The sequence below is a fragment of the Nycticebus coucang genome, chromosome 21 (assembly GCF_027406575.1).
Source record: "Nycticebus coucang isolate mNycCou1 chromosome 21, mNycCou1.pri, whole genome shotgun sequence".
Taxonomy (NCBI): domain Eukaryota; kingdom Metazoa; phylum Chordata; class Mammalia; order Primates; family Lorisidae; genus Nycticebus; species Nycticebus coucang.
Window position 1 is genome coordinate 16396984 of NC_069800.1, and position 13440 is coordinate 16410423.

At 45.1% G+C, this 13440-nt stretch overlaps 1 protein-coding gene across 2 annotated transcripts in view; it reads right to left on the reverse strand.

The window, feature by feature from the left end:
* SEC23B (SEC23 homolog B, COPII coat complex component) overlaps nucleotides 1-4615 on the reverse strand; it is a 59272-nt gene extending 54657 nt beyond the window's left edge. Inside the window, exons 1-2 of one of the 2 annotated variants that reach the window (XM_053574521.1) lie at nucleotides 3672-4615; nucleotides 803-1026 (exon numbers count right to left, since the gene is read on the reverse strand). In XM_053574521.1, the coding sequence (XP_053430496.1) occupies nucleotides 803-1023 (221 nt within the window). In that variant the 5' untranslated portion in view covers nucleotides 1024-1026; nucleotides 3672-4615. Of the gene's footprint in view, nucleotides 1-802; nucleotides 1027-3653 lie in introns of both variants that reach the window. The other variant, XM_053574520.1, reaches the window with a different exon arrangement.
* Between the last annotated feature and the right edge of the window lie 8825 nt (nucleotides 4616-13440).

The window sequence follows — 13440 nt, forward strand, 5'->3', positions numbered from 1 at the left end:
AAATGGTCCCTCATATAAAATTTTACAAAATTCTCCATCCATTTAAAAATTCATTCAAGGCTTGGTGCCTGTGGCTCAAGCGGCTAAGGAGCCAGCCATATACACCTGAGCTGGCAGGTTCGAATCCAGCCCGGGCCCGCCAAACAACAATGACGGCTGCAACCAAAAAATAGCCAGGCGTTGTGGCGGGTGCCTGTGGTCCCAGCTACTTGGGAGGCGGAGACAGGAGACTCGCTTGAGCCCAGGAGTTGTAGGTTGCTGTGAGCTGTGATGCTATGGCACTCTACCCAGGGCAACAGCTTGAGGCTCAGTCTCAAAAAAAAAAAAAAAAAAAAAAAAAAATTCATTCAAAGAGTTCTCACATTTAAAAGAAATAATCACACATCACTATTCAGGTACAAAAAGATTACACTTAAAATGATTAAATTTCTTCTGCCTACTGCTTTGTCCTGCATAAAGCAAAATCACAAAATAATCTAAAGCTTTTGAATCTTTTTGGAAAATACTTTAAAAGATACCAATAAAGTCTACAGTTAAGCCAAAAGCAAACTGACTAAAAATAAAAAAAGTGAATTCCAAATACTCTCCTTGTACCTCTACCTCATTTCCATAAGATTCCAATTTTATCTGGACTATTAGCTCAGGGAGATTTTTATAAGCATGCACTACATAAGAGTCTCACCATCTACTATTCATCTCAGATTTGGTGACTTGCCCAAATTGAATGACTTTTATGAGAATAACAGAAAAAGAATATTTCATTGTATTAATACTTTTCACCAGTTTATTAAAGAATTCATACCAAAGTGGATTGAGAACAGCTTTGCAAGTTGGCCTGCTACAAAGCACAGGTTCATACTGCACAGGAGGTAGGTCTGGACGTTCTTTCAAAGGAGTAAAGAGACAAGCCAGGGGAACAACCATTCTCGTAGCCTCCAGACGGCTGGAAGACCACACATTCCAACTAAAACGCACACCATCCCGCTCTTCATTCTGCTGAATAAACTCCAGATATGTCGCCATAGTCTAAAAGAAAATTGAAGATAAAACTTTAATTGTATGTGAAATTCTCAACTAAACTTCATGGAAGATGGTCATCGAACACAGTGTTTCTTAAACACTTTGTCTGGAAAAACCTGTTTTTATAAAATGACAGTTATCTCCCTCCCCACTGATGCCCAGAAGCCAATTAACTTCACAGTTACCTTTGATTACTGGCCCTTTTCAAACCTCCTCTCTAGTACTTAAAAAATAAAGACAAGGTAGGTTTGCCATCATTTGATCATACCTAAGCTACACTAGTAGACTACTACTACTTTAAACTTCCCCACAGATCACACATCATCTCAGCCAAGCCGATTTCAACACGGCCCCCAAGGGTTGGTCTCAACCCATTTCCACATCCAGCCTTCCTCTCTGACCCCTTCTTTCCTTGTTCTATTAAAATACTGCAGTAAATTTTAATTCAATCTCAAGTGATCTTTTTCTTGCGCCCTTCCCCTCCTCACTTTCTTTCTTTCTTTCTTTTTTTTTTTTTTAAGACAGAGTCTCACTTTGTTGCTATCAGTAGAGTGCTGTAGCATCGCAGCTCACAGCAACCTCAAACTCTTGGATTTAAGCAATTCTCTTGCTTCAGCCTCCCAAAGTAGCTGGGAGTACAGGTGTCCACCACAACACCCGGCTATTTTTTGTTGCAGTTGCCATAGTTGGTTAGCTGGCCAGGGCCAGGATCCACCCTTGGTGTATGTGGCCTGCACCATAACCACTGTGCTAAGGGCGTTGAGCCCCTATTTGTTATTTCTGACAAAAGCAGGAACCTGAAGCACTGTGTACACAGGTGGCACTTCTGCAGCTTGAAGGGAGGTAGGAAGGCAAACAAATAACTCAGGTGGGAATAAAAAGCAAGTTCTAATATGGCAATTCTCACAACAAGCACCTCAGCAGGTTTCTTTAAATAGCCACTCCCTCTCCAAAACAGTTCTTTATTAAAAGGTACTGACTCCATCTAATGTTCCCAAGCACCGTCATACTAAAACCTGCTCTTGGCTCAGTGCCTATAGCTCAAGTGGCTAAAGCGCTAGCCACAGGCACCAGAGCTGGGGGGTTCCAATCCAGCCCAGGCCTGCCAAACAATAATGACAACTACGAGGAAAACGAGCATTGTGGTGGGCGCCTGTAGTCCCAGCTACTTGGGAGGCTGAGGCAAAAGAATTGCTTAAGCCCAGTAGTTAGAGGTTGCTGTGAGCTGTGATGTCACCACACTCTACCCAGGGCGCCAACTTGAGGCTCTCTCTCAAAAAAAAAAAAAAAAAAAAAAAATAGGGGCAGCACCTGTGGCTCCAAGGGGTAGCCCCATATGCTGGAGGTGGTGGGTTCAAACCCAGCCCCGGCCAAAACCGCAGAAAATAAATAAATAAATAAATAAAAATAAAACCTGGGCGGCACCTGTGGCTCAGTGAGCAGGGCGCCGGCCCCATATACCGATGGTGGTGGGTTCAAACCCAGGCCTGGCCAAACTGCAACAAAAAAAAATAGCCGGACATTGTGGCGGGCGCCTGTAGTCCCAGCTACTCGGGAGGCGGAGGGAAGAGAATCGCCTAAGCCCAGGAGTTGGAGGTTGCTGTGAGCTGTGATGTCGTGGCACTGTACCAAGGGTGAGTAAGTGAGACTCTGTCTCTAAATAAAATAAAATAAATAAAACCTGCTCCTGCCATTTCCCACTCTGCCTCTTTCTCTCACCCCTCCGGAGCATGGATTCTTTTTTTTTTTTTTTTTTGTAGACACAGAGTCTCACTTTATGGCCCTCGGTAGAGTGCCGTGGCCTCACACAGCTCACAGCAACCTCCAACTCCTGGGCTTAAACGATTCTCTTGCCTCAGCCTCCCGAGTAGCTGGGACTACAGGCGCCCGCCACAACGCCCGGCTATTTTTTGGCCGGGGCCGGGTTTGAACCCGCCACCCTCGGTATATGGGGCCGGCGCCTTACCGACTGAGCCACAGGCGCCGCCCTCGGAGCATGGATTCTTAACACGTAATCCACAGGGGACTACAGAGGGGCCACGAAACCTCTTAAATTGTATATACAACTGTGTGCATCAGCGAATGTGTATTTTTCTAGGGCGAGAGGTCCACAGTTTGTAACAAATTATCAAAGTGGAATAGGTTAACTGAATGGAATAGTGAATGAAAAAAAGACCTGGAAAGATACTGTAGGAGTACCCGCCAAAAATGCTGAACCACCCTTATCTCGCCAACTCATAACTTTTCAAAACATAGTAACCTGACCACCTGTTAGACGAGATTAAGCAAGATTTACTCCTTGAGAGTCTGAAAACCTGGCTTCTAGGTCCAGCCCTGTCATGAAGCAAAAGTCATTTTCCCTGAGACTTTGAGTTTTTCAACTATAATATGGGGGCTGGATTCTTCGAGCTGTGTGCACCCTGTGATTCTGAGGGACCCGGAGCCAGAAACTGATCCTCCAGTCTGGTCGCCCAGCCTGGAGCCGGACGCGTCACTCTTAAGCAGAGCCCTAGGTCAGCGATTCTCTTCCCATTCCCTCGCCTGCCGGGAAGAAGCTTCACCACAAAAGCATCTCACCTTGTCCCCAACAGAAACTCCCGCTCGACCCTCCGTCACCTCTGCTCCCCACTCACCTGGCCAGAGCCGCTCACCAGGTCAGAACCGTCCGCAACCACCACCCCAAAAGGCGCGCTCCGACTCCCACAGTATGTCCAGCTCAGCTCTCATCCGATTGGTCAGCGCCCCAACTCGTCACGCCACGGCGCCGTCTACTGGCCAATCAAAAAACGGACGAGCGGAAGCGAGACACTCAAAGAAGGCGCGCCACCATATTGGAAGAGGGCAAGACTATCATGCCCGGCGCTTCAAAACCAAAGTTCCTCGGCACATGCGTTTCCCCAAGTTCACCCTAAACGTTTCTACTTCAGAAAATCTCAGCGCCTGCCTCCAGATGAGTCGGCACTCCAGGGTTCGTCCTGATACAATATGACGCCCACTTGTCCCCGGGAAGTCCCTCTGATCGCCTTAGTTACCGGGAAGCGAGAACGATGACGGATGGCCCCGAAAGAGGGAGTGGCCGCAGGTAACAGAAGCCGTCTCGAAGAAGGCGTTAGTATGGGGGAAGGGGCGAGCCGAAAGTGGGTGAGGGCTGTAAGCTTGGGGACGCAAGCCCTGTTTCCGGGGAGGGGCAAATCTGTTTCTAGTGTAGATTAAGTATGGTAGGTGTACCTCTTCACATTGCAAAGCTTTTCATTTTTTTACTGTTTCTACCATTATTTTATTTTTACATGGCAAGGTTTTCTTCCTTCCGTTTGCTGTAATGGCTTCTCACAATCAGCACCACCATGCTTGGCTAATTTTTAAATTTTTTCTAGGGATGGGGGTGGGGGCGGTCTGCGTTGCCTAGGCTGGCCTTGAACTCCTGGCCTCTAAATGTCGTCCCGCTTTGGCTTCCCAAAGTGCCGGAATAAGGAGCATCAACCGCCGTTCCCAGCCATTTTCTGGGAATTTTAGGAATATTTTATTTGTATGTGTGTGTTTATTTCTATAAACAGTTTCTTTAAGAGATGTCACATACTGGCTTGGCGCCTGTGGCTCAAGCGGCTAAGGCGTCAGCCACATACAACTGAGCTGGCGGGTTCGAATCCAGCCCGGCCCGCCAAACAACAATGACGGCTGCAACCAAAAAATAGCTGCGCATTGTGGAGGGCGCTTATGGTCCCAGCTGCTTGGGAGACGGAGGCAGGAGAATCACTTGAGCTCAGGAATTGGAGGTTGCTGTGAGCTGTGATGCCTTCTTACTCTACCCAGGGTGAAAGCTTGAGGCTCTGTCTCAAAAACAAAACAAACAAAAAAAGAGATGTCATATACTAAGATTCTACAAAGGTAATAAGACGTTTTACACACTCTAGAGAGGCAAAGGGCTTTGTTGATTACAGCCATGAACACCTAAACACACAGAGCTATACCTTTGGTTCTACAATTTTGGCCTCAGGTCAAAAGTAAACACAGAAATATATAACTTGAATGGACCAAATAACACAAAGCTATTTTCCTCCCCAGAAGGCCTGAATGTCACCGATTTGAATGCATAAATAGACAAAAAGTTAAACAAAAAACACTAACAAACCAGATTCCCCATCATCTCTTATCCAAGAGACATTAGATCTTTATAAATTATTAATTCACTTAAGAGATCACTAAATGATCAGAATAGAAGATCAAATTCCTAATTGTGGTTGTCACCACTGGGGAAAACCCCACTGGCCCTGAATGAATCAGAAACAAAAACACAAAGTCAATTGAGAGGACAAAAGAACCCTAGAGAAGCAGAGAGTCAGCAATGCTGTAGTATTGCCATTTGGTAGTCACTCTGGGACCCAAGAAAGGGCTTGCCTTTTGTTCTTTAGTAATGTGGTTTACACTTAGTTCTGTCAGGTGAGTTCATAAGACGTTGGTGAAATCTCCAAAACTGTTAAAGTGTTTTGAAAAGGTAAAATTATGGCCCTCAGGCCCTTTTAATATGCAAATATAAAAAGAATGTGCGCAGAAGACTTCACTTATCTCATTTATTGCTCACTTGTTAATCCCTACAACTAGTGGGAATGTTCAGTTTCTGAGAAAAATTTGACCTAGGCTTGGTGCTTGTGGCTCAAGCATCTAAGGCCCCAGCCACATACAAATAAAAAAAATAGCTGGTGGGTTCTAATCCAGCCCAGGCCCACCAAACAACAATGACAGCTGCAACCAAAAAAAAAAAAAAAGCTGGGCATTGTGGCAGGTGCCTGTAGTTCCAGCTACTTGGGAGGCTGAGGCAGGAGAATCACTTGAGCCCAGGAGTTGGAGATTGCTGTGAGCTGTGATGCCACAGCACTCTACCCAGGGTGACAGCTTGAGGCTCTGTCTCAAAAAAAAAAAGATAAATTTGACCTATTGAGCCTTATATTCTGTACCACAAAAAATTCATTTGCCTTGAGGTAGACAGGACTAATTTGCATTGTTATAAGCCAGAAATATTTACATTACTATCAGTTTCCTGCAAATTAATTTCTGTCTCTACAGAGTTGTAAAATAGCATAGTCAAAGACAAAGGAACACACAAATTACAGTCAGCCCCAGAAGTCTTTTTTAATTTATTTTTTTGAGATAAGAGTTGCACTGTCACCCTCAGTAGAGGGTGGTTTGGGCTCAAGTTATTCTGAAGCTCTTGGGCTCAAGTTAGTTTCTTGCCTCAGCCTACTAATAACTGGGACCACAGGCACCCACCACAACACCTGACTATTTTTAGAAGTGGGGTCTTGTTTTGGCTTAGGCTGGTCTGGAACCTGTGAACTTAGTCAATCCACCTGCCTCAGGCCTCCCAGAGTGCTAGGATTACAGGCATGAGCCTGCCACTGCCCCCTAGAAGTCTTTTATTAAATGCCCAGAATTCCATAGTAAACTCTCTTTTTATTTATTTATTTATTTTTTTATAGGTTGGAATGTTTATTGTTTTAAAATTGTACAGGTCTTTTACAATACAATATTTTGTTATTTAAAATGACCTCTAAATGGTTAATGTACAACGAGTATCTTTTTTCCCAAAACTCAACCATGAATTACGATTTCATCAATGTGATTATTCTTTTTTTTTTTTTTTTTTTTTTTTGTAGAGACAGAGTCTCACTGTACCGCCCTCGGATAGAGTGCCGTGGCGTCACATGGCTCACAGCAACCTCTAACTCTTGGGCTTACGCAATTCTCTTGTCTCAGCCTCCCAAGCAGCTGGGACTCAATGTGATTATTCTAAACAGTCATAAATACAGAGGGAAGATCCAAATGCTGCATTTGAAACAGTCAATGGCACAGACTCTTCTTCCCCGTAGTAAACTCTTTTTTATTTTTATTTTTTCGAGACAGAGCCTCAAGTCGTCAACCTAGGTAGAGTGCTATAACATCACAGCTCATAGCAACTCCAAGTCCTGGGCTCAAGTGAATCTCCTGCCTCTGCCTCCCAAGTAGCTCGAACTACAGGTGCCCACCACAACACCCGGCTATTTTTTGGTTGCAGCCATCATTGTTTTTGGCGGGCCCTGGGCCCAACAATCCATTGTTGTTTGGATTCGAACCCACCAGCTTAGGTGTATGTGGCTGGCGCCTTAGCCACTTGAGCGACAGGCACTGAGCCGATAGATTTTTGTTGTTGTTGTTGTTGCAGTTTTTGGCCAGGGTCGGGTTTGAACCCACCACCTAAGCATGTGGGGTGGTGCCCTCCCTACTCCTTGAACCACAAGTGCTGCCCAGATAGATTTTTTTTTTTTTTTTAGACAGAGCCTCAAGCTATCACCCTGGGTAGAATGCCGTGGCATCACAGCTCACAGCAACCTCCATCTCATGAGCTCAAGAGATTCTTTTGCCTCTACCTCCCAAGTAGCTGGGACTACAGACACCCGCTATAATACCCAGCTATTTTTTTTTTTTTTTTGGTTGCAGCCGTCATTGTTGTTTGGTGGGCCCAGGCTGGATTTGAACCAGCCAGCTCAGGTCTCAGGTGTATGTGCCTGGGGCCTTAGTGGCTTGAGCCACAGGCGCCAAGCCAGATTTTTTTTTTTTTAATCATACATCTTACCCTGATGTTCTCCTACTTAACATCCTACATAGTTTTTTCACAGGATAAGGTAGAGGCTCCTTATTGTGATACTCAAGGGCCTCCATAATGTACAAACCTCAATCACAGAGCATGAACTAATTGTCCTTCCCAGCTCACGTGTGCTGTTTCTTACCTCTCTCTGCCAAGAACAATTCTTCACCTCCCTTCCTTTCTCAGCCAACTCCCATGTTTCCTTTAAGATTTTGAGGCAGGTTTCCTTTGACCTTTTGTCCAAGCTGGGAAAAACAAAAATCAAACAAACAATAACCAAACTGAGTGGCAGAAAGTAATTACACAAAAGGGAGGAATAGGTTTGGAGAGTAAGTTTACACACAAACTTTCTACAGAAGAGATTCTGACCTGAAAAGAAAAATGCAGGCACAGGAAGATTATTGACAAGAAAGGCCTTGGTGGAGAAGGGTTGGACCCTTTAGAGAGACTGAAATTACTTCAGTAAGTTCTGGAGAACGGCTCTTTTAATATTAGCAAATGATGTACTAGACATAAAGGTGCATTTTCAGATTTCTAAAAATTCATAAAAATGTTCACATTTAGTTTTGAAACTAAAGCTATTTCTTGTATGATAATGACAAGCTTAGGAAATGCTTGTATGATAGACAAAAAGTAGAAAAGAGAAGAAGGTGAATTTTTGTGTAATTATAATCTCTGCGGTCGTTATTGGCACATACAATCTGAGAAAGGTGAGAGTTAATACCATTGCCTTTTTTTCATCCTCTTTCTAGAAGGAAGAACTAACTGAATCTTAGGGAACAATAGAGCCTTTTTCAGCCCACAGTTTCTGTTAAGGAAGTATCATTGTGTCTTAAACCAACCAAGTAAACAATCAGTTGGGTATAGGAATACTCTTCTTGTTTTATTTTAAATTTTAAATACCTTTATTGAGATATAATTGATGCAAAGTAAGCTGCACATATTTAAAATGTACAATTTGTTCAATTTTGACACTGATCGTCATAATTGAGATAATGAACATGTATATCTCCCCCAATAGTTCCCTCGTGCCCCTTGTATTTTCTAGAATTTTATACAAATGGCAGCCATGGGGTATGTACTCTTTTTTTTTTTTTAAGAGACAGAGTCTCACTTTGTCTCTCTCAGTAGAGTGCTGTGGCATCACAGCTCATAGCAACCTCCAGCTCTTGAGCATAGGAGATTCTTTTGCCTCAGCCTCCTGAGTAGCTGAGACTACAGGTGCCTGCCACAACGCCTGGCTATTTTTTGTTGCAGTTTGGCTGGGGCAGGGTTTGAACCCGCCACCCTTGGTATATGGGGCCGGCGCCCTACTCACTGAGCCCATGTCTGGTATCTTTCACTCAACATAATTATTTCGCAATTCATTCATGGCATTGTGTATATAAGTAATACTTTACTTCATAAGTGTGTAAGTTTACATTTAAAGTTAAATAACATTGACCTTTTAAAGAAAATTATCAGAGTCTAGGTTCAGAATCTAGGGTATGTCTTACTCTTGCGAGGGAATGTGGTGATTAGGGCTGGGGGAACAGGGGCTCACATCTGTAATCCTACCACTCTGGGAGGCTGAGGTAGGAGGATCACTTGAGCTCAGGAGCTGAATACCAGCCTGAGTGAGAGTAACACCTCATTTCTACGCAAAAATAAAATTAGCTGGGCATGGTGGTGCACACCTGTTGTCCTAGCCATTTAGGAGGCTGAGGTAGGAGGATTTCTTTTTTTTTTTTTTTGTAGAGACAGAGTCTCACCGTACCGCCCTTGGTAGAGTGCTGTGGCGTCACACGGCTCACAGCAACCTCTAACTCTTGGGCTTACGCAATTCTCTTGCCTCAGTCTCCAGAGTAGCTGGGACTACAGGTGCCTGCCACAATGCCCGGCTATTTTTTTGTTGCAGTTTGGCTGGGGCTGGGTTTGAACCCGCCACCCTCGGCATATGGGGCTGGCGCCCTACTCACTGAGCCACAGGCGCCACCCAGGTAGGAGGATTTCTTAAGCCCAGGAGTTTGAAGTTGCTGTGAGCTATGCTAATGCTATGACACTCTAGCTTGGGCCTCAGAACAAGACTCTGTCTCAGAAAAACAAAACAAAACAAAACGAAACTGTGGAGGCCAGGCAGTGTATCATTGGTCTCCTACTTGTGCCTATTCAAAAAATACACCAATGAGTGGTGTTTCTCAACATCAGATGCTGAATCATGCCTGATATACATCATGATAAGTCCATGGGGAGGGGGGGCAAGGAGAAAGATGCACTTTCTTGTTTGTTCCCATCTGTATTCAAGAATGTGCGGATATACCTGTAAGATATGACCAGTTCCTAAGTTATCAGGACTGCCATATTATAATTGCCATATATATTATAATGCCGTGTATATATTACCTATACTTACTTACAGGTAAATCATTTCATTGGTACTTTAGTTTCCCCCATCTCAATGTTTTCCACGTACTCAGAAACCACTCTTAAAAACTGATGAAGGAGGGGCGGCGCCTGTGGCTCAGTCGGTAAGGCGCCGGCCCCATATACCGAGGGTGGCGGGTTCAAGCCCGGCCTCAGCCAAACTGCAACCAAAAATAGCCGGGCATTGTGGTGGGTGCCTGTAGTCCCAGCTACTCAGGAGGCTGAGGCAAGAGAATCGCTTAAGCCCAGGAGTTGAAGGTTGCTGTGAGCCGTGTGAGGCCACGGCACTCTACCGAGGGCCATAAAGTGAGACTCTGTCTCTACAAAAAAAAAAACTGGGGCGGCGCCTGTGGCTCAGTCAGTAAGGCGCCAGCCCCATATACCGAGGGTGGCAGGTTCAAACCCGGCCCCGGCCAAACTGCAACCAAAAAATAGCCGGGCGTTGAACTGGCGGGTGCCTGTAGTCCCAGCTACTTGGGAGGCTGAGGCAAGAGAATCGCTTAAGCCCAGGAGTTGGAGGTTGCTGTGAGCTGTGTGAGGCCATGGCACTCTACCGAGGGCCATAAAGTGAGACTCTGTCTCTACAAAAAAAAAAAAAAAAACTGATGAAGGAGTGCAAGGTGAGAGAGGCAAGGGCCCGCAGGACTCCAGGGAGGAGCAGGCTTAGCTAAAATAATGGTAATAATCAGTTACTGTTCCCGCATTTGCTTGATAAAAATCACTATTCTCGGTTGGCATTCGGTTTTCCGGGTTTGTTCTTGGCTGCGGAGGCTTCCTGGCACTTCTGCAGGGACTCAAAGGTCCTGGAAGAGCTAACAGCTCAACGGAGGCTGCAACGGATCCATCACAAACACTTGACCCAACCTTGACCCAGACTCTTTAGAAATGGTCACTGAGGAAGATTCACAAGATGTTTCAGAGTCCTCACACCACTTCTCAGAAACGTTAATAAAGAACCTTAGTAAACTGTCTCTCAACCCAGGCACCGATCTCCCTCCCTGTCCACCAGAAGGCTTTACCCAGCAACAGGATAGTGAAAGCATCTTCCAGGATATTTGAGATGGCTGGTCTCTTAAGGAGGAGAAGAGGAGTGCGGATGCTGTTACCTGTGCAGAGAGAAAGGCTGGCCAGACTGAGATATATTTTAATCAACAAGTTTTCTCAGCTTGAAAGACACTGGACGTAAGGGAGTTCAGAATGACGACAGTCAACCATTCAAATGTCCCTGTAGTTACTGGGTGTCCCACAATTGGGATCCTTCTGAAAATAATAAAATAGGGAATGATGACACTGCATCAATTTCACCAAAAACATTCTTGTAATTTTGGTTTTTATTGGTACTTTTATTCAGCAAGTTGAGAAAGCTTGCTACATAAGGACATAGGATGAATACCAACAATTCTGGTAACCTACAATGAGTTCTGTAAGGTTTTTTCTTGTATCTTTTCCTTATTACTTCAATACCAGTAACTGATGAAGGATCAGTGTAGTTTGCATGTATTTGAATAATCAGTATAGTTCAGCTCTACTTTTTGATTTGACCTGAAGAATCACCAATAGGTCTCAAGTATTCCCATGAGTTTAGAAGCCTGAAGTCTGCAGGATAAAGAATTTGCAGCAAAGTAACTTGTGGGAAAAGAATGTGAAGGAGGGTGGCGCCTGTGGCTCAAAGGGGTAGGGCGCTTGCCCCATATGCCAGAGGTGGCGGGTTCAAGCCCAGCCCTAGCCAAAAACTGCAAAAAAAAAAAAAAAAGAATGTGAAGGAAACATTTGGCAGTTTGGCTAGAGCTTAATAATTGATTAGAGTTTCTGGTTTTCAAAAATTGCAATGAAAGTAAGTTTGATGTGTTGTATCTTTGTAGTAGCAAATGTGTGTGTGGACAATAAAATTGACATTTGAGTACCTTTTAAAAATTAAAAAAAAAAAAATCACTATTCTCTCTGGTTGCTTCTTTGCACTGGAGTAGTTTTTAAGATAGCTTCCAGGTCCTGCATTCCACTAATGACCCACCCAGGCCAAGGAACTGACTCAACTGGTCTTGGACACTTCACCCAGGGTCCTGCATTCCGGTAACTGACCTAGCTAGACAGGCCCACACCAAAGGACTGATGGCGCCACCCTGACATCAACCTATCAACAAGCAGACCCTGATTGCTTAATCCTCTGCCCACTAAACCACCGATTCTTGACCTGTGGGTACTGAACCCCCCAAGGGGGTTGAACGACCCTTTTACAGGGGTCGCCTAAATACATCCTGCATATCAGATATTTACATTACGATTCAAAACAGTAACAAAATTACAGTTATGAAGTAGCAACAAAAATCATTTTATGGTTGGGGATCACCACAATATGAGGAACTGTGTTAAAGGGTCATGGCATTAGGAAGGTTGAGAACCACTGCACTAAACTGTCTTTAAAAAGTGTTCCCCCCCACCCCTGTCTTGGCTCCTGTAGCTCAGCGGCTAGGGCACCAGCCACATACATCTGAGCTGGCAGGTTCGAACCCAGCCCAGGCCTGCCAAACAACAGTGACAACTACAACCAAAAAATAGCTGGGTGTTGTGGTGGGCACCTGTAATCCCAACTACCTGGGAGGCTGAGGCAAGAGAATCTTTTTTTTTGAGACAGAGCCTCAATCTGTTGCCCTGGGTAGAGTGTGGTGGCATCGCAGTTCACAGCAACCTTCAACTCCTGGGCTTAAGTGATTCTCCTGCCTCTGCCTCCCAAGTAGCTGGGACTACAGGCACCCACCACAATGCCCGGCTAATTTTTGGTTGCAGCCGTCATTGTTTGGCAGACCCGGGCTGGATTCGAACCTGCCAGCTCAGGTGTATGTGACTAGTGCCTTAGTGCTTGAGCCACAGGCCCCGAGCCAAGAGAATCTCTTAAGCTCAAGAGTTTGAGGTTGCTGTGAGCTGTGATGTCACAGCACTCTACTGAGGGTGACATAGTGAGACCCTGTCTCAAAATAACAACAATAAAACTGGGTGGCACCTGTGGTTCAGTGAGTAGGGCGCCGGCCCCACATACCTAGGGTGCTGGGTTCAAACCCGGCCCCAGCCAAACTGCAACACAAAAATAGCCGGCATTGTGGCCTGTGCCTGTAGTCCCAGCTGCTCAGGAGGCTGAGGCAAGAGAATCGCTTAAGCCCAGGAGTTGGAAGTTGCTGTGAGCTGTGATGCTACAGCACTCTACTGAGGGCAACAAAGTGAAACTCTGTCTCAAAAACAAACACAAACCCCGAAACTGTGTCCCCCTAATTCTTGGAGAGGCAGATTTGAGGGGTTTCTTCCATCTCCCTGCTCAGCATTCTGCAGAATAAACAATCCTTTGCATCCCAGCTGTCCAGGGCACCTGGCTCTTCTTTGTGCAGTTGGCAGTACTACCTGGCTGG